The sequence below is a fragment of the Acanthochromis polyacanthus genome, chromosome 9 (genome assembly GCF_021347895.1).
Source record: "Acanthochromis polyacanthus isolate Apoly-LR-REF ecotype Palm Island chromosome 9, KAUST_Apoly_ChrSc, whole genome shotgun sequence".
NCBI lineage: Eukaryota > Metazoa > Chordata > Actinopteri > Pomacentridae > Acanthochromis > Acanthochromis polyacanthus.
The window spans coordinates 2,412,440-2,438,100 of record NC_067121.1 but is presented as its reverse complement, the minus strand read 5'-3'; the positions used below and the strand labels follow the sequence as shown (position 1 = coordinate 2,438,100).

Genomic DNA, 25,661 nt, shown 5'->3' with positions numbered 1-25,661 from the left:
ATTATGGATAACAGCGGCAGTGTACTGCTGTTACCATCTGGTGTCGCTGCCCCCACCCCCCACCCCCAGGTGCATGCCGGGTAGAGCAGGATGGCGTCTGCGGGCTGTGTGGAGGAATGAAGCGGCTGACCGTTGCCTGTTTCCCCGCTGAACCCGCACCACCAGCGGCCTCACAGGTTTCACAGAGCGGAGCTGCGGAGGTTCTGAGCTATGAGGTAAACTCTCCGGATCCGGCCCGGTACCGACTGTAGCCCGGGCTACAATCCAATGCAGGACCGGACTCTGACCCGGGTTACAGCCCGGAGAAGGACCGGGTTAGCCGGCTTCTCTGCAGGGAGAAGGGCAGGCTGCTGCTAACAGGCTAACGGAGCTGGAAGGTAGCTTAGCATACAGCCGGCTAGTTCTTAGTTAGCATGTAGCAGCTGTTAGCTTCCCTGCTGTTGTCACAGTTTAAATGAACGACCTGACAGCTAGCTTAGCTTACAGCTGCTCGGGTCCGCTGTAGCAACAGTTAGCTTCGCTGCTAACTGTCAGTTTAATTTAAATGACTGTCAGTTAGCAGTCCGGCTAGCTCGGCTATTAGCGGAGTGTTAGCTGCACTGACCGAATAAACTGTCATTTAAAGGATGACGTCATCTTAATGCTTGATCTAAATTGTGACGTATCTGTATGTGTCCAGAGGGGGGCTAACCGGCAAACTGCGGCTAACGCTGCTAGCATGAAGGCGTTTAGCTCAGCTGACAGGTGATCAGCACGAAGAAGGACAGGTGACAGTTGAGGCTCTGTGGGCAGCTGATCAATCCATTGATCATGAAGTTTATCTGGTGTGATCCTGAGGTATTGATCAGGTATTGATCCAGCTGCTCCGTCAGTGTGAATATTTTCTGGTTTCTTTCCTCTGACAGTAAACTGAAGACATCTGAGGGACTCTGATCCACATTTTCATGGTTTTCTGACCAGTTTTTTGAGACCAAACAGCTGATCGATTAATGCAGAAAATAATCCACAGATAAATCAATAAATAATCTGTTAGTCGCAGCCTCCACCGATCCTCAGTCAGACCAGAGTATCTGAAGAGGTTTAGATTTTAAATCCAGTCAGAAGCTTCTGAATATCCATTCAGAAGTTCTTAGGATCTTCAGGATCAGATCTATTGGAGGGTTCAGCAGATGGAGCTGCATTTATAGGTAAGACCAGGTGTGTACCCTTGAACAGGCGTGTGTTCATCTCATTACAGGACAGTTTTAGTTATGAACTAAAACATTTTTGCCTCTTTTACATTTTCTGACTGTTTTAAGGCCAGAGCTGTCGCCATCTTTGTGTGTGATTACCATGGTTACGGGTGTTATTCTGGTCTGTGGCAGCAGCCTCAATGTACATCTGGAAACTGATCAGACATCAGCTGACACATGATTTTTTTCACGTATAATCAACATGTTAAACATCTGGTCGTTGTTCTGATGTTTAATGAGCCATGACCTACCTATAGGATCTCTGATTAATGTCCTACCTGTAGGATCTCTGATTAATATCCAAGTCAGGAAATCAGTCAAGAACAGAAACAAGGAAACATGTTTGAATTGATCTAAAGTGTCAGAAAACAATGAACTGGATCAGAGGTTCCTCTGAGATTTTTAGATGTAAACTGGTCTGAGGTGACTGTAGGCCGAAAGGGAACCAATCAGGATCAGGCCTGATTAATGTGGATTCTTCTCCTGACTAATGGATGGACGGAGGGTTAGGATCAGCTGATCGTGTTTCTAGAACAGTCTCCATCCACTGAAACCTCCAACTGATCCTAACATCTGCTGGATCCATCTAGAACCTTCTGTCTGGATTAAAAGGGAACTTCTTTAGATACAGTTTGTTTTGGTGAATGCCCCCACCCCCACCCCTACCCCCCTGCTCAGCTGTTCCTTTAACATTCTCCCCCCCGCTCAGCTGTTCCTTTGACATTCTCCCCCTCCACAGGAGTGCTGAGCTGTTCCCTCCAGGCGGTCTGGCTGTTGGACTATGCTGTGTTTGTCCACTGGGTGGCGCCTCCTGAGCCGAGCTCACCGCCTCCTTCCCTGCCACCCCCAGTCCGTCTCCATGTACGCCACTCGCCTCTACAGCACCGCGGGGGGAGGAGGAGGAGGGGGAGGAGGGAGTGGGGTCAAACAGGGGCGGAGGGCGGGGCTCACTGTGCTCGAGGCGCCACACCCTCCTCACCCCCACCTCTCCCACCACCCAGCGCCGCCTCCCCCCGCCTACCCACTGTACCAGGGACGACCTGATGCCCACCGTGGAGCTCACTTCCACCACCACTACCACCCCCACCCTCCGGCCCACCACCTGGCCCCGCCCCCACTGCCCCCGCACTACCAGCACCACACCTCCTTCCACACGTACGGGGGCATAGCCCCAGCTGGAGGATCGGCGGGCGCCAAGAAGAAGACGTGGAACTTCATCCACGAGAAGATGAGCTACGACACATTCTTCACCATGAAGCGGCTGATCGAGCGCTCGCGGCGGCCTGACGAAGTTCTGCGCTGGGTCACCCAGAACCCCGCCAAGATCTCCCACAACCACTACCCCGTCGCCCTGCAGAAGATCGGACAGCTGCTGCAGGCCACGCCCCCAACGCGCACATCCAGGGACGAGGGTGACAGCGACGCCTCCAGCAGCGGGGCAGCAGAGGGGGATGGCCGTCAGATCCTGGAGCACCAGGATTTCCAGACACTCTGCGGCGCCATCGTCAGCGACTGCGCCAAGTTCGACAACTTCAGCATCGTCAACTGCCTGTACGCCGTCGCTGCACTCGGTGAGTCGCCATGGCAACAAACACACCTCCACCCCGATTGTGATCAGCAGGTTGTCCACAGGTATTGTCTGTCAGACTTTGATGAAGGTAGCGTCTCTACGTCCCTCAGGTCTGCCCAGTGACTCCCAGGTGGTCCAGGTGCTGGAGGCAGAGTCTCAGTCCAGACTGAACCAGTTCAACCAGAAGGACGTGTCCATGGTGTTCAGCTCCAGCATGAAGCTGCACCCGGGCAGCCAGCACCCGCTGACCGAGGCCTGCCTGGCCGGCCTGGAGAAGAACCTGGAGAGAGAGCGCCACCCGCAGACGCTCTTCCTGCTGCTGTCGTACTACAGACTCAAGTGGCGCTCGCTGCAGCCTCAGGAAGCTGCTGCAGCGACTGCAGGGGGCGCTGCGACCGCCACCACCAGCAGCAACAGCACACTTCCAAACCCTGAGCAGCTGCTGGCCAACAGGTGAGAACCTCTCCGTTCGTCCTGGTCTCTCTAAGTGTTCAGCTCCTGGACACCAAACGTCCGTCTGTCCTCAGGAAGATCCTGCGTCTGGTCAAACACACTCTGGCCAGCGTCAGCGGGGTCCGCGACCAGGAGATGGCGCTGCTGGACGAGATGCTGGCAGCATGCGCCAGAGAGGCGAGCAACAAGAGCCTGGAGCTGATCTTCAGCTCTCACCTGTTCTACCAGAACCGCCAGGAGAGGTTCATCAGCAGCCTGGCAGGTGGGCGTGGTTATCTCTGGACCTTCAGATCCTCAATGGAACCAACCTGACCCGCTGTGTTTTATTGTCCACAGAGGAGCTACCAAAGAAGGTGGACAGCATCACTCCCTACACCATGGCTCTGATCGCCAAATACATTGCCCGACACCGGCTGAGAGAGACCAGACTGCTCGACACCATCGCAGACTTCTTGGTGAAGAAGGCCGAGTACCTGGACAGTAAGGTGAGGACCGCTGCCGCTCCATGGGTCTTCTCAGGTGTGGTCAGAGCTCAGGTGTGCTTGTGTCTGCCCTCAGGTGATCCAGAAGCTGGTGTTCCCATTCAGCAGGATGAGCTACCGTCCTTCCAACGAGCAGCAGTTCTTCTCCCGGCTGGAGGAGGTGGTGGAGCTGAAGGCCCTCAGCTCGCCGCTCGCCACCGTCAACATCCTGATGTCGCTGTTCCAGCTGGGACACTTCCCCGGCCTGGTGCTCCACCGAGTCTTCTCCTCCGCCTTCATCAGCAACGTCACCAGTCAGTACCGCCAGTACACCCAGTATAACACCAGTAACACAGCAGTAAAACCAGTAACACACCAGTAAAACCAGTATAACATCAGTCACACACCAGTACAACCAATATAACAACACTATAACCAGTATAACACCAGTAACACACCACGATAACCAGTACAACTAGCTGAACCCCAGTCCTCCCAGTCTAACAAGTGTGCCCCACAGACAGCCCGTACGCTCTGATCGTGAGGCGCTACCTGTCCCTGCTGGACGCCGCCGTGGAGCTGGAGTTCCAGGAATACAGCGGACCTCGACTGCAGGACGCCCACAAGGTGCTGATGTTTGACCACGCCCTCACCGCTGATGAGGTCAACCGCAAGTACAGGTAACAGCTCACCTGGTGCGACTGGTTCTGACCGGTTGTAACTGGTTCTAAATGGTTCTGACCGGTTCTGTCTGGTTCTAACTGGTTCTGTCTGATTCTGTCTGGTTCTGACCGGTTCTAACTGGTTCTGTCTCTGTCAGCTATAAAGGTCTGGTTGCTGAGGCTCTGCGGCAGCTGGTTGGAGAACAGAACTACAAACAGGATGAAGTACTCGCCCCAGGATACTACACAGGTACTACACACCGAGTACTGCAGTAATGTTGTACCTAATATTCATGTACTGTAGTCTGATTACTGCAGTATGTCTGTGCTGTAATCTGAGTACTGTAATCTGATTACTGAAGTATGTCTGTGCTATGCTTGCTGTCTCCAGACTTTGTTCTGTGGATGGATGGTTCTGGTCGGGTTCTGCCCATCCGGACCGGGGCCGGTCTGGCTCTGAGCATCGTTCCTCCATCCTGCGTTGCCGTGGCAACCAAGCCGGACAGTGCGGTTGCCGTGGTGACCTCAGAGTTCCAGAAGTTCTCTCCGTTTGTGGCGCTGGAGGAGGGCGGCGAGCCGACCAGTCCTGTAGGAGAGGTTCTGGGCGGAGCCCTGGAGGCCCGGTCCTTCCTGCCCTCCCACATCCGCAGCACGCCAGGGGCTGCGGCGCCCTCAGTGGCCCCCAGGCCTGGGACTAACGGGGGGCCCCTGGACTACGGCCCCTACTACGTCCCCGAGTACTACGCCGGCCTGGCCAAGGAGCACTCTCTGGAGAGCCAGGACAGCTCCACGCTCAGCAGCCCCCCGTCTGACGGACTGGCACCGCCCGGAGCTCAGGGGCCCACGGGGGCCCCGGCACCAGATTCCCTGTTCCAGTTTTCCATTGGGAAGATCCTGGAGGACGACAGGGGCTCAGGGGCCCCGGGAGTCCAGGGGACGGACTGCGAGCTCCCCGGGTTCTATGAAGGAGTCCCATTCTCCGAGGGGCCCGAGGCCGACAGAGGGCCCCCCACCCCACCGCAGCTCCACCCCCCCGACAGACCGGACCCCGATACCCTCCCAGACCAGAGGCAGATCCGGAGGTCAGTCCCAGGTTCCAGCAGAACCCGTCCTCTGAAGGAACCCGTTTAACCGTGTGTGTCTCTGCAGGGTCATCATGTCCGTCAATGACAAGTGGCACTACTGCCACAATTCTGAGGTCCTGGTCGGGTCCAGGGCCATGAGGGACCGCCACCTGAGGCTGCTGGGATACATCATCCTGCAGGTCAGTCCAGAGCCACAGAACCACCTAACCCCAGAACCACCCACAACCCCAGAGCCACCCGCAACCCTAGAACCACCCGCAACCCTAGAACCACCCGCAACCCTAGAACCACCCGCAACCCCAGAGCCACCCGCAACCCTAGAGCCACCCGCAACCCTAGAGCCACCCGCAACCCTAGAGCCACCCGCAACCCTAGAGCCACCCGCAACCCCAGAGCCACCCGCAACCCTAGAACCACCCGCAACCATAGAGCCACCCGCAACCATAGAGCCACCCGCAACCCTAGAACCACCCGCAACCCTAGAACCACCCGCAACCATAGAGCCACCCGAAACCCTAAAACCACCCGCAACCCCAGAGCCACCCGCAACCCCAGAGCCACCCGCAACCCCAGAGCCACCCGCAACCCTAGAACCACCCGCAACCCTAGAGCCACCCGCAACCCTAGAACCGCCCGCAACCCTAGAACCGCCCGCAACCCTAGAACCGCCCGCAACCCTAGAACCGCCCGCAACCCTAGAACCACCCGCAACCATAGAGCCACACAACCACAGAGCCCACAGGCTAGCCCAGTATCTCGACCTGGACCTGAGGTTAGGTTCCATCTTCATCTAACACAGTTCCTTAGCTTCAACGTCAGACACTTAGAATGCAGTCATGAGGTCCATTAGAACCGAGGAGGTGGAACGTCTGTGAGAACCAGAAGAATGCTGTTGTGATGTGTTCTTGTCCCCTCAGCTGCCGTACCACGAGCTGGAGAAGCTGAACGGCATCGAGGAGGTGAAGACGTACCTGCACCAGAAGCTGCTGGACGCCCCGCTATGACGCCCCGGTGTGTGTGTGTGTGTGTGTGTGTGTGTGTGTGTGTGTGTGTGTGTGTGTGTGTGTGTGTGTGTGTGTGTGTGTGTGTGTGTGTGTGTGTGTGTGTGTGTGTGTGTGTGTGAGAGATGTCCTATCAGTCAGAGATCAGGGGGAACGTCCATGTGCACATTGATTATCACTCATTTATTGATCAGAGTTCCGATCACTTCCTTCATTGATCAGGAAGGAGGTGGAGTTCCATCTGTTCTGACAGAAAATTGAACATTTTCCAAACCCTGAAGAGTTGGAACCATCACCAGATGATTGAGGAGCTGCTGGTGTGCAGATGTTCTGACTGTTCGCCAGGTTCTCCATCGGTTCTTCCCTCCAGCCAGCAGCAGAAACCAGCCGCTGGTCTTCAAATAGAACCTGTTCTCATGGTGGAACCTGTTCTCATGGTCCTTCACGTTTTAATCTGTGGTGCGTTCACCGACCCTCAGAGGAGTTTCAACTCTGCTCCCAGATGTCGAAGTGTCCTTGAACGCACCTTCAGGCGAGCGGTAAGCAGCTGCTGACTTCACCTGTGCAGGTGAGCCGGTGGTTTGATCAGCGGAGGGTCCCTGAACGCGTCGCTGATCTGATTGGTCGCCGTGTGGATGAGCTATTACTTCCTGTTTACTTTTTTGGAGGGTGGGAGGGGCCCTTTTATAAAGTTTGGTAACCGTGGTAACGACAATGCATGTGGGAGTTTGTTTTCTAAGATCAGAGCAGGGGCTGATGGGTAACGTGGTCCACTCAGAGGAGGGGGATATTGCCATGGTAACAGGGTGTGTGTGTGTGTGTGTGTGGTGTGTGTGGGTGTGTGTGGGTGTGTGTGTGTGCCAAAAGCCTGGAGGAGGTTGTGTGGGGTCAGAGGTCAGATTATTTATTTGTGTATCGGGTGACGGACGTTTGTTTATATTCTATAAATCTATGAATCCAAATGTCTATAAAAGATCAAAGAGAACTGAGTGTTTGTGTCTCATTTCATTCTCTGGTAGAACGTTTGAGAACATTTAGAGAACATTATACATTGCTCAAAAAAATTAAAGGAACACTTTTTAATCTAAGTACTGCATCAAATCAGTGAAACATGTGGGATACTGATCTGGTCAATAAGTAACTGAGGAGCTTTTTAGTCAGTTTCAGCTGCTTTGGTGTTCATGAAATTAACAACAGATGCACTAGAGGGGTAACAATGAGACACCCCCCAAAACAGGAATGAGTTTACAGGTGAAGGCCACTGATGTTTTTTTCCTTCCTAATGTTTTCTGACTGTTTTTCACTAGTTTTGCATTTGGCTAGGGTCAGAGTCACTTCTGGTAGCATGAGGTGATACCTGGACCCTACAGAGGTTCCACAGACAGTCCAACTCCTCCAGGATGAAACATCAATGCGTGCCATCACCAGAAGGTTTGCTGTGTCTCCCAGCACATTCTCAAGAGCATGGAGGAGATTCCAGGAGACAGGCAGTTAGTCTGGGAGAGCTGGACAGGACTGTAGAAGGTCCTCAACCCATCAGCAGGACAGATATCTGCTCCTTTGTGCAAGGAGGACCAGGATGAGCACTGCTATAGCTCTACAAAATGACCTCCAGCAGACCACTGGTGTGAATGTCTCTGACCAAACAATCAGAAAGAGATGTAATGAGAGTGGTCTGAGGGCCCAGCGTCCTCTAGTGCCCGCTGTGCTCGCTGACCGGCACCGTGGAGCTCGGCTGGCATTTGCCATAGAACACAGGAATCTGCAGGTCCACCACTGGTGCCCTGTGCTTTTCACAGATGAGAGCAGGTTCACCCTGAGCGCATGTGACAGACATGAAAGGGTCTGGAGAAGCCGTGGAGAACGTTCTGCTGCCTGTAACATTGTTCAGCATGACCGGTTTGGTGGTGGGTCAGTGATGGTGTGGGGAGGCATATCCATGGAGGGACACACAGACCTCTACAGGCTGGACAATGGCATTCTGACTGCCTTTAGGTATCAGGATGAAATCCTTTGACCCATTGTCAGACCCTACATTGGTGCAGTGGTCCTGGATTCCTTCTGGTGCACGACAATGCCCAGTCTTATGTGGAAAGAGAACTCATGCAGTTCCTGGAGGATGAAGGAACTGATACCATTAGCTGGCCCCCATGCTCACCTGACCTGAATCCAATAGAACACCTTTGGAACATTATGTTTTGTTCCATCAGACACCATCAGGTTGCTCCTCAGACTGTCCAGGAGCTCAGCGATGCCCTGGTCCAGATCTGGGAGGAGATACCCCAGGACACCATCCATCGTCTCATTCAGAGCTTGTCCCGGCATCGTCAGTCATGCATACAAGCACATGGAGGCCATACAAACTACTGAATACCATTTTGAGCTGCTGTCAAGGAATTTCAGAAAGATGGACCAGCCTGCCACATCAGTTTTTCACTTTGATTTTGGGGTGTCTTGAATTTAGCCCTCCTGGGGGGTTGATCATTTTCATTCCATCAAACAATGTGGCACTTTTCATTCCTAACACATTATCCAGTCCATATCAATGCTAAGATCCAGTTTGTTTTTTCCCCCCGTATTAAAATATGATGTAATTTCAAAGTGTTCCTTTAATTTTTTTTGATCAGTGTATTTCAGTCATTCTGATTCTTTAACTCAGAAATGTTCCTGTACACAAACAAGATTCCAGGACTGAAGTGATTCCGGCTGAACTAAATCAGATGTTTGAAGGTGATGATCTGATCCTTTAAAAGGTGGCTTCAGTTCAGCCAGAATCACTTTAGTCCTGAACCACCAGTTTGTAGTGATGATGTCATCTGTGATGTCACAATGAGGTGGAGGAAGTACTTGGATCTTTAATTCAAAGTACTAATACCACAGAATAGAAATACTTTGCTGAAGGTACAGTACTCGTGATGCACGGAGTGTTTATGAAGAACCTTCATCAGGTTTGTTTCAGGTTCTTAGCAGTAGTTTAATGGAGCTGCTTCCTGAAACATTCCAGAAACCAGAGCAGACCTCAAAGGTTTCAACATCAGACCAGCAGAACATCTCACTCTGGAACTAAAAGCCCTATCATCATTTATCTTCCCCCTCTTGGCCACGTATTCCAGAGATAATTCAGTTCCATCACTATGCAGATGACACCCAGGCTCCCTCTGTCATCCTGGTTCTCCTCCAACTTCCTCAAACTGAACAGTAACAAACTGAGGTTCTCCTCATCGGCTCCAAATCAGTTCTCACAAAAACCAACAGTTTCAGCATCGACAACTCCTCTGTCTCCCTGCAGGTCAGGAGTCTGGGTCTTCAGCGGTCATTTCTAACTCACATTAATAACATCAGTCTGCCCGCTTTCATCTCCATAACATCAACCTCCTCCATCTTGCTCCACTCTATTCTCTCTGGTCTCCCCCTCAGGTCTCTCCATGAACTCCACCTAATCCAGAATGCTGATCATCACCAGGACACCTTCTCTCCACCTCATCACTCTGGTTCTCCAACGGCTTCACCGGCTCCCAATCACTGCATCATCTGTAAAACCATTCTGCTAACCTTCAGGACCCTCTGTACCCTCACCCCTCTGTACCCTCACCCCTCCGTACCCTCACCCCTCCGTACCCTCACCCCTCTGTACCCTCACTGATCTCCGCCACATAAACACTCCCAGCGAGACTCTCAGATCATCCTCCTCCTTCAGCCTCTCCGTCCCTCCTTCCGTATGACCACCATCATCTCCAGAACCTTCAGCCTCTGGAACTCCCTCCACCTGACATCAGAAACATCGACACACTGGACATGTCCAAACCCACCTGTTCAAACCATCCTCCATTCCTCCTTCTGTTGCTGTAAAATTGCTAATTTTCCTTTATTTAATTTTGAATTTTTTACGTTTTATCCTGTATATTTGAATGGGTTTTAACTGTTTCCTCTGTACGGTGACCTGAGTGTTCTGAAAGGCGCCTATAAATAAAATGTATTATTATTAAGCGGAAAATCAGCAAAGAAATGTAGAGAACGAGCAGACAGCTTTACTTTCTTCTGATGGAACAGAAGATCTTCTCCAGCCTGATCAGTTCAGAGGACATGATGGAGTGAAGAACGCTGAGGTTCTGCAGCCTCAGTGGAACCCTGAAGGTCCGTCCAGGTTTAGGTTCTTCCCTCTGATATGAATACTGCAGTAAATGACGACAGCAGATGTGAGAAAAAGTGCATTTATTTTTACCATTTCCTCAGGCTGGCGGCTGATTGGAGGCCCAACACCGACTCAGCAGTAACTCATGACAACCAACAGGCCCCGCCCAATACCTGTTAAACTTTGTACAAACTCCGCCCCCAGCCCCAGCACCTCAAAAACAGAACCCGCCCACCTCTCCCTGCCTCCGCCCGTCTGAAACGTCCATCAGATAAAAACCAACAAACACTCAATAAAAAACGGAAACAAACACACAGGTAACAAAACGCTCCGTCAGGCTCCGCCCCCTTCACAGGCGACCGCAACACGACGTCCTCTCTCCTCTCATTGGTCCGCCGCTATGATTGGCATGTGAGGAGGCGTGGCCTGCACAGCCTGTCCTCTCCAATGAGGGGGAGAGGGCGGAGCTAGTCTGAGTCCGAGTCGCTGGACTCCTCTGAAGACGTCTGATCTTCATCGTCCTCGTCTTCGTCCTCATCCTCGTCGTTCTGAGGAAACAAACAGAGTTCAGCTGGAATGTTTCAACTCGATCTGACTGAGGTTCTACCTGGTTTCCATGGAGACAGACGTCCTGAATGACAAACAAGTGCTCTAACTGAGGCTGATAATGCAGCATCAACACTCTTCATTCACTGAGGTCATCCTGTCAAAACTTCTGTTGAACCTCTGAAGCTGGAAAAGCTGAAACTGTTTAGGGCGACTTTAAGGAGGAACTTCCTTGATTATCGATCAGTTCCTCACCTCGTCGTCATCTTCGCTGTCACTGCTTCCTGATGTCTCGTCGTCTTCGTCCGAGTCCGACGAGTCGCTTTTCTCCTCCTCGTCCGAGTCCGACATGTCCTGCTGCAAATCACAGAGAAAACACACTGACAGACCGAACCCTATGTGTATTTGTGTTACCTTGGCCCTATAAGCCATAGCTCTCTTGCTAACAGCTACTATGTGTAGTTGTTGTTGTGTTACCTTGGCCCTATAAGCCATAGCTCTCTTGCTAACAGCTAGCCCGGGCGTAGCGGCTCTGGAGCTTCCTGCCTTCCCCTTGGCTGTCACGCGGACTTTAGCGCTGGGGCTGCTGCGGACTTTAGCGGTGCTTCGACGTTTCTGACAGACAGATAAACAAACCAATCAGCAGCTAACGTCAACAGCGTTCTGCTAGCACATGTACTGTTAGCTAATTAGCTTAGCATAGCATTATGGTAAAGTGTTGCTATGTGAAAACAAGTTTTATGATGTTAGCTTCATGTTAGTTCACATAAAGTGAAAATAAACGGTGCAGCTGGAAACTCCAGGTTCACAAAGTAGTCAGACTTCAGAGGTACTGGGGTGGGAGGCATTCTATACTCACTGAGGAGGAGAACTCCTTGTAGACGGCTCGATCCTGAGGAGACAGAGACTGAACACAAAACAAACGTTAAATCAACGGCCAGCAGGTGGCGACAGACTGCTGCAAGCCCCGCCCACTAACAGTGACATCACTGACCTCCCTATCAGGACGCTTTATTCAGGTTGTATCTGTTTGTTATCTACGTCAATAAAAGCCAGACGGACTTGGAGGTTCTGAAGATGTTCTACCTCCAGAGCGTCTGCGGTTCTAAAGATGTGACTGGCTAAGAACCTGCCAGGTGAGGAGGACTATAGGTGTTCCTGGTGGTCCAGTCACACCTGGAGTTCTGGTTCCTGGTGGGACATCAGTGATGGGTTTAGGGTGAAGACAAACATCTGAAACTCCAAACCAGTAGAACATCTCCAGGAACCTAGAAGACGTCCAGCTGGTTCTGCTGACAACCTGTCCTGATGAGGATCTAGAAGGATGTTCTTCAATAACTAGTTATTTTCCATGGCTGTGTGATGGTGGTTCTAAGCCTCTGACAGGAACTGTTCCTGTAGAACCTTCAGGTCTGTTTACAGAGCAGAACAAAGTTCCTCCTCCTGTCTGGAACATATGGTGATGCCACAGAAGTACCAGGTCTGCTTCCACCACCAAACTTTCAGCAAAAGGTTCTGTAAAGAACCTCCAAAGGTGCCTAAAAGACCCATCAAAAAGTGGTTCCCTGCTGCACTTAAACGGTGCTCCTTAGAACCTTAGCAAAGATAGGTTCTTTAAGGAACCATTTCCAGACAGTTATGTGTGATCAGAGACCTTCAGATAAATGAGATCTTCTCTGGGTTCCTTCATTACTATGCTGGGTTCTGTTGGTCAAACAGAACGCGTTCTAACATGAAGCTGGGTTCTGTGACGGACCTTTTCCTCTGGTTGATCAGCAGCAGAGAATCAAACAGGTTCTCCAGAGTGTTCTGATTATTCTGAGGGCCGATTCTCCTGCTTGGCCCTGGAACATTGGCTATATTAACTAGAGTGGAAGGAACCATCCTGGAGAACCTCCTGATGTTCTCTGACATTTAGAATGTGTCTGCTAGCTGCTAGCCTTATGAATCAGTCTTTGTTTTCTAACCTGCTAATAAACTGCATTCAGGCTGTGAACACCTGTGGTTGCCATGGTGACAGCAGCTCACCTTGACCCAAGTCTCCAGCTCGGCCTTGTACTCCACCTGCTGCTCCTCCACCAGCTTCTTGTACTTGTCCTTCTGACTCTGGCTGAGCTTCTGCCAGCGTTTGCCGATCTCCACCATCCGCTCCTTCAGGCTGAAGTGGTTCAGCTCACCGTTGGTCAGCAGCTCCTGGGAGAACATCTGGTAGCCGCTCCTATTGGACAGACACGGCAGGGGGCGGGGCTTCAGATCAGTCTGAGGGCAGGTGTCACCTGTCCCTGCTGCACCGACCAATCACAGCCAAGACAACTCAGGACAACATGTTATTAGAACATCTAGTTTCTTCTCTGCAGGACGTTTAAATGTGCTCGTGAAACTGGAGCTCAGGAAGCAGCCAAAGACAGTAAACAGCAGAATCCTGCAGGCTGGACCACAACACCTTCATCACCTTCACCTCCACCTTCAGCATCTACATCACCAGCTTCATCATCATCACCAGAGCAGACATCTAAACTAACTCCAACAGTTGGACTCACACTGGAGGTTTCTTGGGTTCTCCGTCAAACTTGGGCTTCCTCTGACCTGCAGCCGGAGTCCTCATCTCCAACAGCTCCCTCTGCAGGACAAACACTGTCAGCACAGCACAGACAACCCACCAATCAGCACAGAGCACAGCTTGCAGTGGGAGGAGTCAGTAATAATCAGTGGATGGGAGGGGCCATATGTCAGTGGGCGGGGTCCGTTTGTGGGCGTGGCTCACTGACCACAGGCCGGTACTGAACCTCGTAACGTTTCTGGTCCTCGGCCGCCTTCTTGATCCAAGTAATCTTCTCCTTCTTCTCCATGGACTTCCAGGCTGCCTCCATCGCCGCCTGCGCCTTCCTGCGGTCGCTCTGAGTCACATGATCAGAAGTAGGTTAACAGCTGATCACTCAGGACAACAGGAAGCTAACGGCTAGCGTGGGCTCACCCTGTATTTGGCCAGGTAGTCTCCGATCACACTGTGCTGCCACATGTCCTCGGCTGTTTTTGGCGTCTCTGGAAGCTTCGCCGTTTTCTTTCCATCTCTCCTGTCCTTGGGCGGTCCAGCAGGAACCCACGGCTCTGGCTCCGCCTCCCGACAGCGCTCCTGGATGACAGAGCATTAGTTAAGGAGGTGGAGACAGACGAACACAGACAGGAGGAGGAGGAGACAGACAAACACAGAGACAGGAGGAGGAGACAGACCTTAGCAGATGGAGACTTGGCTCTGTGTGGGCTGGAGGCCACGCCCACCGCCAGCTTAGCTCCGCCCAGCTTCTCCTCCGTCAGGACTCGGTCCCGCTCCTCCTCTGGAAGACTCTGAGGACAAACATCAAGTTCACATTCTGCAGTTAACCCGTCTGTGTTTCTGTTTTCTATCTAAAGGCCTGCAGCTCTGTGGAACCAGAAGAACGTGAAGGACAGAACTCGTCTGCTGGACAGACAACAGGAGTACTCAGAATGATTGGTTCAGAGATTTAAAGTCTCACCTCCAGGAACCTCTGCAGGTCCACGTCGTACTGCTTCTTTCTCTGGAGGAGACACACAAGTTAGAACCAAAGCCTGCAGTAGGTTGCAGCTGGATCCTGAGAGGAGAACCGACCTGCTCACAGCGTTTCTGGAACATGTCCTTCTCTTTCTGCGTCATCATCTTCCACTGTTTGCTGCACAGAACCATGCGCTCCGTGCTGGGGACATCCTTCATGTTCACCATCAGCTCAGCGCAGTACAGAGAGTACCCGTTACTGCAACAGCCAGTACAGAGAGTACCCGTTACTGCAACAGCCAGTACAGAGAGTACCCGTTACTGCAACGGCCGGTACAGAGAGTACCCGTTACTGCAACGGTCGGTACAGAGAGTACCCGTTACTGCAACGGTCGGTACAGAGAGTACCCGTTACTGCAACGGTCGGTACAGAGAGTATCCGTTACTGCAACGGTCGGTACAGAGAGTATCCGTTACTGCAACGGTCGGTACAGAGAGTATCCGTTACTGCAACGGTCGGTACAGAGAGTATCCGTTACTGCAACGGCCGGTACAGAGAGTACCCGTTAATGCAACGGTCGGTACAGAGAGTATCCGTTACTGCAACGGTCGGTACAGAGAGTATCCGTTACTGCAACGGTCGGTACAGAGAGTATCCGTTACTGCAACGGCCGGTACAGAGAGTACCCGTTAATGCAACGCTCGTCCTGTACCTGCTAGCCCTGTACCTGCTCGCCCTGCACCTGCTAGCCCTGTACCTGCTCGCCCTGCACCTGCTAGCCCTGTACCTGCTAGCCCTGCACCTGCTAGCTTTGTACCTGCTAGCTTTGTACCTGCTCGCCCTGTACCTGCTAGCTTTGTACCTGCTAGCTTTGTACCTGCTCGCCCTGCACCTGCTAGCTTTGTACCTGCTAGCTTTGTACCTGCTCGCCCTGTACCTGCTAGCCCTGCACCTGCTAGCTTTGTACCTGCTAGCTTTGTACCTGCTAGCCCTGTACCTGCTAGCCCTGCACCTGCTAGCTTTGTACCTGCTAGCTTTGTACCTGCTAGCCCTGTACCTGCTAGCCCTGCACCTGCTAGCCCTGCACCTGCTAGCTCAGCACTAAAGGAGACTCACGGTGGAGGTTTTGTCGGCCGTCCATCGAACTTGTCCTTCAGCTGTCTCTCAGCTTTGGTGAGGACGGAGCGAACGTGATCGTCTGAGTTGACGTCTGGATGAGCTTCATGATAAGCTCTCATACTGTCCTGAAACACACCAGCAAGTAACACAGATTTACTTCAGTAGTACCACAGCAAAGAGAAAATACTGCAGTACTCGTGTTCAGCAGCAGTAAAAACTGAGTTTGTTCCTCTGCCTGGTGTCTGGTCAGCAGCAGGTTCATCTGAGAAGAACTAGGTTCTGATCCACTGCTTTGTCCTCCCACTCAGACTAATGAAGTGAAAAAGTTTTTAGATTTTCTTTTTTCAAATCTGCATCTTGTTGAGGAGCAGAAAATAACAGGAAGTACTCAAAGTATATTTAAGTACTTGAATAAATGTACTTAGTTATTTTTGTCAAATCCTGGACCAGCATGGGAGCTGGACACCAGACAATGATGCAGACAGAACCAGAAGTCCAGTCTGGGTTCAGTCCAGCCTCAGTCTGACCCTTTATGGTGTCACTCAGTCCAGTCCGGTACCTCGTAGTCTTTCTGCAGCTCCAGGGCCTTGCTGATCCACTTGAGCCTCCTCTTGTCGGACAGCTGGGACCACTGCCTCCTCAGAGCCTCCTTCAGCTCCTTCTGACTCACCTGGAACATACGGAGATCATCAGACTCACCTGGATCCACCTGGTCCAGTGTCCTCAGCCTGAAGTTATCATCAGCGTGTTTAGTCTGGTATCATTCAAGTAATACTGAGAACATGTTGAACACATCTGTGTGTGATTTAACACACTAACCACTGTATTTCTATCACTTTGTCTGCATCTAGCATGTTTTTAGCATGTATTAAGCGTGTATTAACATATTCCTGTGCTTTTAGTGTAGATCAGCATGTAATGAGCACATATGTGTATGTATTATCGTGTTTTTATTGGGTATTAACATGTAGGTAATGTATATAAACATGTATTCAGCACATGTAAGTGTCCACTAGCATGTACTTAGTATGTATTACCATGTATTAGGGGGTATTATTACTATTAGATTATGCATTGTGTATGAATTACCATCAATTAGCATGTTTTATTTGCATGTATTAGCATGTTTCTAGCATGTATTAAACATATATTAATGCATACTAACATGTATTAATGTGTATTTTGTGTTCATCACCTTTACTTATTTACATGCATTTAACATGTATAATTTGTATTCAGTGTGTAGTAGTGCATATGTAACATGAATTAGCATGTATGTCATGTGTGTAACATGCATTTTTTTCAGTATTTAACAAGGATTGATGTCTGTTCAGTGTTTATGTATCATGTATTTAGCATGTACCTCAGGGTGAAGCTTCATGTAAGTCTTCTTCTCGTGGTTGTACCACAGCTGCTGAGGAGTTTTGGGTTTCTCTGGCAGATCCGACTTCTTCTTCTCTTCAATCAGCTCCGGATGCTCCTCCCTGCAGGTCAACTGACATTAGCCATGCTAACATCACATGCTAACTTCTTCTTCTTTTCCTTTCAGCTTTTCCCTTCAGGGGTCTCCACAGTGAATCAATTGCCTCCATCTAACCCTGTCTGCTGCATCTTCTTCTCTCACACCAACTACCTTCATGTCCTCTTTAACCACATCCATAAACCTCCTCTTTGGTCTTCCTCTAGGCCTCCTGCCTGGCAGTGGGAAACTCAGCACCCTTCTACCAATATATTCACTCTCTCTCCTCTGGACATGTCTGAACCATCTCAGTCTGGCCTCTCTGACTTTATCTCCAAAGCCTCTAACATGTGCTGTCCCTCTGATGTACTCATTCCTGATCCTATCCATCCTGGTCACTCCCAAAGAGAACCTCAGCATCTTCACTTCTGCTACCTCCAGCTCTGCCTCCTGTCTTTTCCTCAGGGACACTGTCTCCAGACCAAACAACATGGCTGGTCTCACCACAGTTTTGTAAACCTTTCCTTTCATTTTAGCTGAAACTCTTCTATCACACCTGACACTTTTCTCCAGCCCTTCCAGCCTGCCTGTACACGCTTCTTCACCTCTTTTCCACACTCTCCATTGCTCTGGACTGTTGACCCTAAGTACTTAAAATCCTCCACCTTCTTGATCTCTTCTCCCTGTAACCTCACTCTTCCACTTGGGTCCCTCTCATTCACACACAGATACTCCGTCTTGCTGCGGCTAACCTTCATTCCTCTCCTTTCCAGGGCAAACCTCCACGCCTCTAGCTTCTCCTCCACCTGTTCCCTGCTCTCACTACAGATCACAATGTCATCTGCAAACATCATAGTCCATGGAGACTCCTGTCTAACCTCGTCTGTCATCCTGTCCATCACCATAGCAAACAAGAAGGGGCTCAGAGCTGATCCCTGATGTACTCCCACCTCCACCTTGAACTCCTCTGTTACTCCTACAGCACACCTCACCACTGTCTTACAGTCCTCATACATGTCCTGCACCACTCTTCACTTCTCTGCCACTCCAGACTTCCTCATACAAAACCACAGTTCCTCTCTGGGCACCCTGTCAGAAGCTTTCTCCAGATCTACAAAGACACAATGCAGCTCCTTCTGACCTTCTCTGTACTTCTCTATCAACATCCTCAAAGCAAATATTGCATCTGTTGTACTCTTTCTTGGCATGAAACCATACTGCTGCTCACAGATGTTCACCTCTGCCCTTAGTCTAGCTTCAACTACTCTTTCCCATAGCTTCATCGTGTGGCTCATCAGCTTTATTCCTCTGTAGTTGCCACAACTCTGCACATCTCCCTTGTTCTTAAAGATGGGCACCAGCACACTTCTCCTCCATTCCTCGGGCATCTTCTCACGATCTAAGATCCTGTTGAACAACCCAGTCAGAAACTCTACTGCTACCTCTCTGAGACACTTCCATACCTCCACAGGTATATCATCAGGACCAAGTGCCTTTCCACTCTTCATCCTCTTCCATGCCCTCCTCACTTCATCCTTACTAATCTTTGCTACTTCCTGGTCCACAACAGTCACCTCTTCTACTCTTCGTTCTCTCTCATTTTCCTCATTCATCAACTCTTCAAAGTACTCTTTCCATCTTCCCATCACACTATTGGCACCTGTCAACACACTTCCATCCTTATCCTTTATCACCCTAACCTGCTGCACGTCCTTCCCATCTCTGTCTCTCTGCCTTGCCAACCTGTACAGGTCAGTCTCTCCCTCCTTACTGTCCAACCTAGAATACAAGTCATCGTAAGCCCCTTGTTTGGCCTTTGCCACCTCTACTTTCACCTTACGCTGCATCTCCCTGTACTCCTGTCTACTCTCTTCAGTCCTCTCAGTGTCCCACTTCTTCTTAGCTAACCTCTTTCTCTGGATCCACTCCTGCACCTCCTCATTCCACCACCAAGTCTCCTTATCTCCTTTCCTTCCAGATGACACACCAAGTACTCTCCGACCTGTCTCCCTGATCACATTTGCTGTAGTTGTCCAGTCATCTGGAAGCACCTCCTGACCATCCAAAGCCTGCCTCAACTCTTTCCTAAAAGTCAAACAACACTCTTCCTTTTTCAGCTTCCACCATTTGGTCCTCTGCTCTGCCTTTGCCCTCTTCATCTTCTTCACCACCAGGGTCATCCCCCAGAGGAAAAGAAAATTCAAAAAGAGATCTCAAAAATGTCTCATTTACTTCTCCTAGACAACTTTGAGATCTGTGTGACACCAAACTGAGACTAAGGTTTATTTCTCCTGTGTCTCATTTTTTTCTCCTGAGCAATAAGATGCACTAAATCTCAGTTTAGTCTCCTTTAAAGTTTCAGAAGAGATCTCAACAAGCTCTCATATAATTCTCAGAGTTTCTCAACTTTTGTGTCTCTTTGTGATCTCAGGCAGAGAAATCAGAGAGCTCTCTCTAAGAACTCAATCTGTTCTCATCCCAGCTTCAGTTCATGCATCTCATACTAAGCTCAGACAGAACAAATGAAGAGCTCGCCACAAGCGCTCATTGAATTCTCAGACTCAGATCAACGTTTTGGTTGTTTTTAATCATCTAGCATGTTGACTTTATTGTAATCCACATGATATTTTTTTAATTAATTAATAAAGATTCAGATTACTTTATTCATCCCAAAAGGGAAATTCATTTGTCTGTCAGCTCATCTGCTATTTGCTATAGAATTATAAAGCCTGATCACTGTGGGTACAAAGATCTTCTATATCTCTCCGTCCTGCAGTCCAGAGAGAGGCCCATCACGATATTATGAGTGGATGATCCGTGGTGTTTAGAATGATAAATCCAGTCAAGTGGGAGGAGAGGGTGACATGATTGAAGTCACCATATATTATTATAAGTGGCTCAAGATGTTTAGGCTGTATCCTGGAAACTTCTTATTTGTTGCAGCATTTATAAGGTGTGTGTGTGCAGATTAATATATGCATAGCTCAGTGGGTAGAGTGGCTGTCTCACACCCAGAAGGTTGTGGTTTGATTCCGAGTCTGTTGTGGAGGTGTGAGTGAGTCTCACATATTGCTCTGTAGAAGCTCCACTATTGTTCATTTTCTTTTCCAGAGGAGAAATAAAGGAGCCATTAAACACACTGTATTGAGATTAGCAGGGTATCTCCCACAAGTCTCAAGTATGACTCCCTCTAATTATCCTGTCTCACCTATTTCTCCTAGTGAATTTTAGGAGAAATGTATGAGAAACCTTTAGACAAAATAGAAACTAAAATGAGGCTGACATGAGAATCTCAAATTTGTCTCCTGAGTTGTAGAAGAGCAAGCTTTGAGCAGTAAAATTTTCCATCCTATGCTGTCTGGCTACACTCTCACCTACCATTACTTTGCAGTCACTGATCTCCTTCAGATTACACCGTCTACACAAGATGTAGTCTACCTGTGTGCTCCTACCTCCACTCTTATAGGTCACCCTATGTTCCTGCCTCTTCTGGAAGAAAGTATTCACTACAGCCATTTCCATCCTTTTTGCAAAGTCAACCACCATCTGTCCTTCTGCATTCCTCTCCTGGATACCAAACCTGCCCATGACCTCCTCATCATCTCTGTTTCCTGCACCAACATGTCCTTTGAAGTCTGCACCAATGACAACTCTCTCACTTCTAGGGATGCTCTGCATCACTTCATCAAGGTCCAACCAGAATTTCTCCTTCTCCTCCAGCTCACATCCTACCTGTGGAGCATACCCACTAACAACATTGAACATCACACCTTTGATTTCTAGCTTCAGGCTCATCACTCGATCTGACACTCTTTTTACCTCCAGGACATTCGTAACAAACTCCTCCTTCAAGATAACTCCTACTCCATTTCTCTTCCTATCTACACCATGGTAGAACAACTTGAACCCTGCTCCTAGACTTCTAGCTTTACTACCTTTCCACCTGGTCTCCTGGACACACAGTATGTCCACCTTCCTCCTCTGCATCATGTCAACCAGCTCTCTACCTTTTCCTGTCATAGTTCCAACATTCAAAGTCCCTACTCTCAGTCCTATACTCTTGGTGTTCTTCTCTCTCTTCCTACGAACACGCCTTCCTCCCCTCCTTCTTCGGCTAACATCACATGCTAACACTACGTACTAGCACTACATGCTAACACTACATACTAGCACCACACACTAACACTACATACCAACACCACATATTAACACCACACACTAACATTACATTCCAACATCACACACTCACACCACATGCTAACACTACATGTTAGCATCACACACTAACACAACATGCTAACACTACACACTAACACCACATGCTAATACCACATGCTAACACTACACGCCAACACTACACGCCAACACCACAAGCTAAGACCACAAGCTAAGACCACAAGCTAAGACCACAAGCTAAGACCACAAGCTAAGACCACAAGCTAAGACCACAAGCTAAGACCACACTCCAACACCAGTCGCTACAGGGCTATAGCTAACAGCTGAAAGCTAACAGGTGAGCTAATTTACAGTGCCAGTTAACAGGTTAGTTGAAGATAGCTGTAGTTCAACTCACTTGAAGCGAGTCATGTTCTTCTCGAAGTCTTCTTTCTCTCTCTGGAACTCTGTGATGTACTTTTGCTGCAGAGAAATGAGAACATGGATCAGATTGTATTTGGAATAAATCTACTGTGAGCAGCAGGAGGTCCAGGACGTCTGGACTTGCTGGGTCCAGGACACCTAGACCCGCTCGGGGCTCAGTCCAGGACGTCTGGACGAGCTTGGTCTGGTCTGCACCTTCTTCTTGTCGGGCAGCTCCTTGTACTTCTTGGACAGGATCTTGGTAAGGTCCAGGTTGCTCATCTCGGGGTGGATTTTGGCGTATTTGGCTCGTTTCTCCATGAAGAACCGAAAGTAGGGAGTCAGCGGCTTCTTGGGGAAATCTGGGTGAGTCTGAAGATGACAGAGAACAGAGGTTACCAGGAGTTCCGGTTCCTGGTTCTGATCGGGTTCACCGGGTCTCACCTTCAGCTTCTTGCCTTTGTACGGGTTCTTTACGAACTCGATGGCGTCCACGATGAGCTCCGTCATTGTTCGGTACTTCCGGACCTGAAACAGACGATTAAAGACCCAAACTGAATGAATGAAGCTCAGCATTCACTCAGGGGGTTCTGAGGGAACTGGACCTGGTACCTCACACGACACCTTCTGCCACTTCTGGCGGCACATGTCTCCAGTGAAGCTGCCGAAGCAGACCTTCTCCCAGTCAAAGTGCGACTCGGTGGTCTTATACTTCATGGCGTCTCCGTCCGGCAGCAGACTGCGGATCCTCTCCAGCAGAGTCAGGCAGTCCTCCTTACTCCAGTCATCTAAACACAGCCACAGGGTCAGAACCGGGCCAGAACCAGTCATCTACACCGATGCCACAGTTTGGAGGTTACCTGGTTCAGCCTTGATCCTGGTGCTCTGAGGCGCGGAGGCGCTGCTGCTGCCGTTCATCATGCAGCACCTGACGCAGAAGACTCCGCCCCCTGACGCCTCTGGACACACAAACACAGTTGAGACCACAGAAACACCGCCCTCTACAGGTACAGACTGGAACTACAGAAACACCGCCCCCTACGGGTAGAGACTGGGACTACAGAGTGTACTGTGATCTGCAAACAAAGACACAGTTCTGTTAACGTTCCGGTAATGTTCTACTATCCATCCATCCATTCTCTATACACCGCTTTTTCCTCACTAGGGTCATGGGGGGTGCTGGAGTCTATCCCAGCTGACTCGGGTGAAGGCAGGGGACACCCTGGACAGGTCACCAGTCTGTCACAGGGCTACATATACAGACACACAATCACACTCACATTCACACCTACGGGCAATTTAGAGTAACCAATTAACCTCAGCATGTTTTTGGACTGTGGGAGGAAGCCGGAGTGCCCGGAGAAAACCCACGCATGTACAGGGAGAACATGTAAATTCCATGCAGAAAGATCCCAGGCCGGGATTTGAACCGGGGATCTTCTTGCTGCAAGGAGAAAGTGCTAACCACTACGACATATTGTTCTACTAATGTTCTAGTAATGTTCTGCTCATGTTCTGGTACTGTTCTGTCATTCTGTGTTTGATGTTCTTCAGGAATATTGGAGCTGAAATGTGTAAAAATCATTCAATCCCAGAGTTCTGCTGCTGCTGTCTGTTAATGAGAAGCTTCACTTTAGACTGTGTTCAAAGTTTAGCAGAGTCGGTACTGGGTCTGACCTGCTTAGATCACCGGCTCAGAACATTCAGAGACCAACAGAACACAGCTCTGCTCTGAGAGAGGTCCAGTGCTTCTCATTTCATTCTCTGGAAAACAAACTCATCAATAAAGTTCTGCATGGAGGTTTTCTCACATTTCCATCAGAACATTTCAGACGAGTCTTAAATTAGGTTCCACTGAGTTGGATGAACTTTGAGTCAGTAAATCTGCATATTCAAAGGCCTCTTACCAGTTTTCCTGCAGCTTTCAGCAACATTACAGAGGATCAGGTTCTACATTCTGTGTTTCAGGTCATTTAAAGGGGACAGGAAGAGATAAATCACAGATCCAGTTTAATTATTTTATAACGTCAGATTTTAAAAACAACTCAGGACCTGAAAGTCAAAACTGTCACATCGTACCACAAAATATTAGATATCTTTGTGATTTATGAGTTCTGCATTCATGTTCAGAAAATGCCAGAGTTCTACTTTATACTTTAAAAACATAGAAATAATAAAAAGTTCCATATGATGTAATTACATATAAAATACTGCCATGAAAATATTGCATAAAAATGTTGCTTTCCTCTTTGTCTTTAACCAACCTCAGTAAGAGATTCCTGTAGTGTTTTCCAGAAAAAAAATAAATTATTTGAGTGTTTTCCAGAGATTCATTATTAACTTGGGAGCAGTTGTTTTCTCCACCAGCTCCGCTCTGACCCGCTGCCCGGCCGCGGTCACCTCAACCCGGCAGAGGGAGTCCCTGCGGCCCGATGAAGGTCACCGAGGGTCGGAGCCGGTTCCGGTTCTGTCGGTAACAGAACCGCTGCTAACGGCTGGGAGCTAACTAAACCAAAGTCCATTTAAAACATGTAGCTTTAAGGCCACACTGTGCAGAACCGGCTTCGTTAACAGAACCAGCTCCGTGACCAGAAACGGCTCCGTTAACGGAACCGGGTTTTTATCTTCAGCCCTCAGTTTGGAGCTCAGCTGTAAAGTTGCTCCGAACTTTGGGCGGCATAAAGCAGCTCCGGACCGAAACTCCGTGTAAATCTCTCAGATGGTGAGAAACAGGACCGATGTTCTGGATCACTAAAGCCCGACGGAGTGTCACCGTGTCGGGGTTCAAACGGGGCCTGGAGGGGCTGAATGCGGCGGCGGCGGCGGAGCGGCGGCGGGTCGCAGCGGGCCGTCAGGCTCCAGCTGCCCGGTAATGGCGCCCGTCCTCCGGCAGGAGTCAGCAAGTAGCTTCCGCTGGCACGCAAGGAGCAACTGCAGACAGAAGCACCGTTTTCTGGTTTAACGAGCAAACCGAGAAAAACGAAGAAAACTGAAAAAAAAACGATTTAATGAAAAACGTCGGAAACACCGAGCAGCACTGACACGTGGATAATCGCATTATTTTACAAAACTGCTTAAATGTTAAAATACGCCGCCATCTGAGCATTAATTCTTCGTCATATTTGAGTATTTTGGTGAATTATTGGCTCAAAGTGAGTTATTTAGTAGAAGTGGTGGATTCGGGGGCTTCGGTGCGGAGCGGAGCGGCGGGATGAGCTGCTGCTGCCCCAGAAGCCTTCACTGCGAAGCCGCCATGAATGTTCTGGAGATTCGGGGACAAACGACCAGAAAACCATAGAAATCTGCTTAAAATCGCAACTTACTGCTTACCTGCTGGTTCAGACAGAAACCCTGGTTATTACTGCACACCACGGTGGCCGTTTGGCTGATTTCGGGACTTTCAAAGTGTGTTATTTTCAGCCGTAAACCCCGGGGAGTCAGGTCGAAACGAATCCGACAAAAGGAGCGTCTAGTCCGGTATGAAACTCCGCCCAGCGCCGCAGGGGGAGGAACTCCGGGGGAAAACATGAGGACAAAGGCGGAGGATGAAACCAGAGACAGCCGCTAAAACAGCAGCCAAACCGGCCAAAAACGACTTTACACCGGGAACCTTCACTGTTCTTTTGTCAGTTTTATTCCAATATTCGTAGTGTTCTCGTTCAACTGCAGCGGCGTCCTTTTCTGTAAATCTGCCCGGCTGACTGTCACCTGGTCCGGGTCCAGATGCTGAACTGGCGGGGAGACAGATGACTGGGGCCCGGGGACCCGGCGGCCGGCCGCCGAGAGTTGCGGCCGCGGGGAGGCGGAGGAGAGCTGCTGGTCGGCGGCTCCGGGCCCGAACAAGGAGAACC

The 25,661-nt window shown here is 49.9% G+C and overlaps 2 protein-coding genes across 2 annotated transcripts; one reads left to right on the top strand and one right to left on the bottom strand.

Annotated features, from left to right (window-relative positions):
* The first annotated feature begins 53 nt into the window (after positions 1 to 53).
* fastk (Fas-activated serine/threonine kinase) lies at positions 54 to 7,449 on the top strand. The gene is made up of 11 exons (XM_051953779.1): positions 54 to 215; positions 1,972 to 2,803; positions 2,913 to 3,255; positions 3,330 to 3,517; positions 3,592 to 3,740; positions 3,814 to 4,030; positions 4,237 to 4,396; positions 4,537 to 4,628; positions 4,770 to 5,460; positions 5,528 to 5,642; positions 6,381 to 7,449. Exons 2-11 carry the CDS (start codon positions 2,014 to 2,016, stop codon positions 6,465 to 6,467), a joined length of 2,832 nt encoding a protein of 943 aa, XP_051809739.1. The 5' UTR covers positions 54 to 215; positions 1,972 to 2,013; the 3' UTR covers positions 6,468 to 7,449.
* A 3,212-nt stretch (positions 7,450 to 10,661) lies between these two features.
* ubtfl (upstream binding transcription factor, like) lies at positions 10,662 to 25,289 on the bottom strand. Its single transcript, XM_022217302.2, has 20 exons — positions 25,141 to 25,289; positions 22,671 to 22,769; positions 22,423 to 22,598; positions 22,255 to 22,338; positions 22,027 to 22,182; positions 21,806 to 21,870; positions 17,137 to 17,257; positions 16,333 to 16,443; positions 15,771 to 15,898; positions 14,771 to 14,912; positions 14,658 to 14,699; positions 14,374 to 14,487; positions 14,117 to 14,275; positions 13,911 to 14,039; positions 13,683 to 13,762; positions 13,171 to 13,360; positions 12,002 to 12,049; positions 11,620 to 11,757; positions 11,398 to 11,499; positions 10,662 to 11,144 (listed from the first exon to the last, which is right to left on the bottom strand). The coding sequence occupies exons 2-20, from the start codon at positions 22,729 to 22,731 to the stop codon at positions 11,064 to 11,066; spliced, it is 2,127 nt and encodes a 708-aa protein (XP_022072994.1). The 5' UTR covers positions 22,732 to 22,769; positions 25,141 to 25,289; the 3' UTR covers positions 10,662 to 11,063.
* Positions 25,290 to 25,661: the final 372 nt, after the last annotated feature.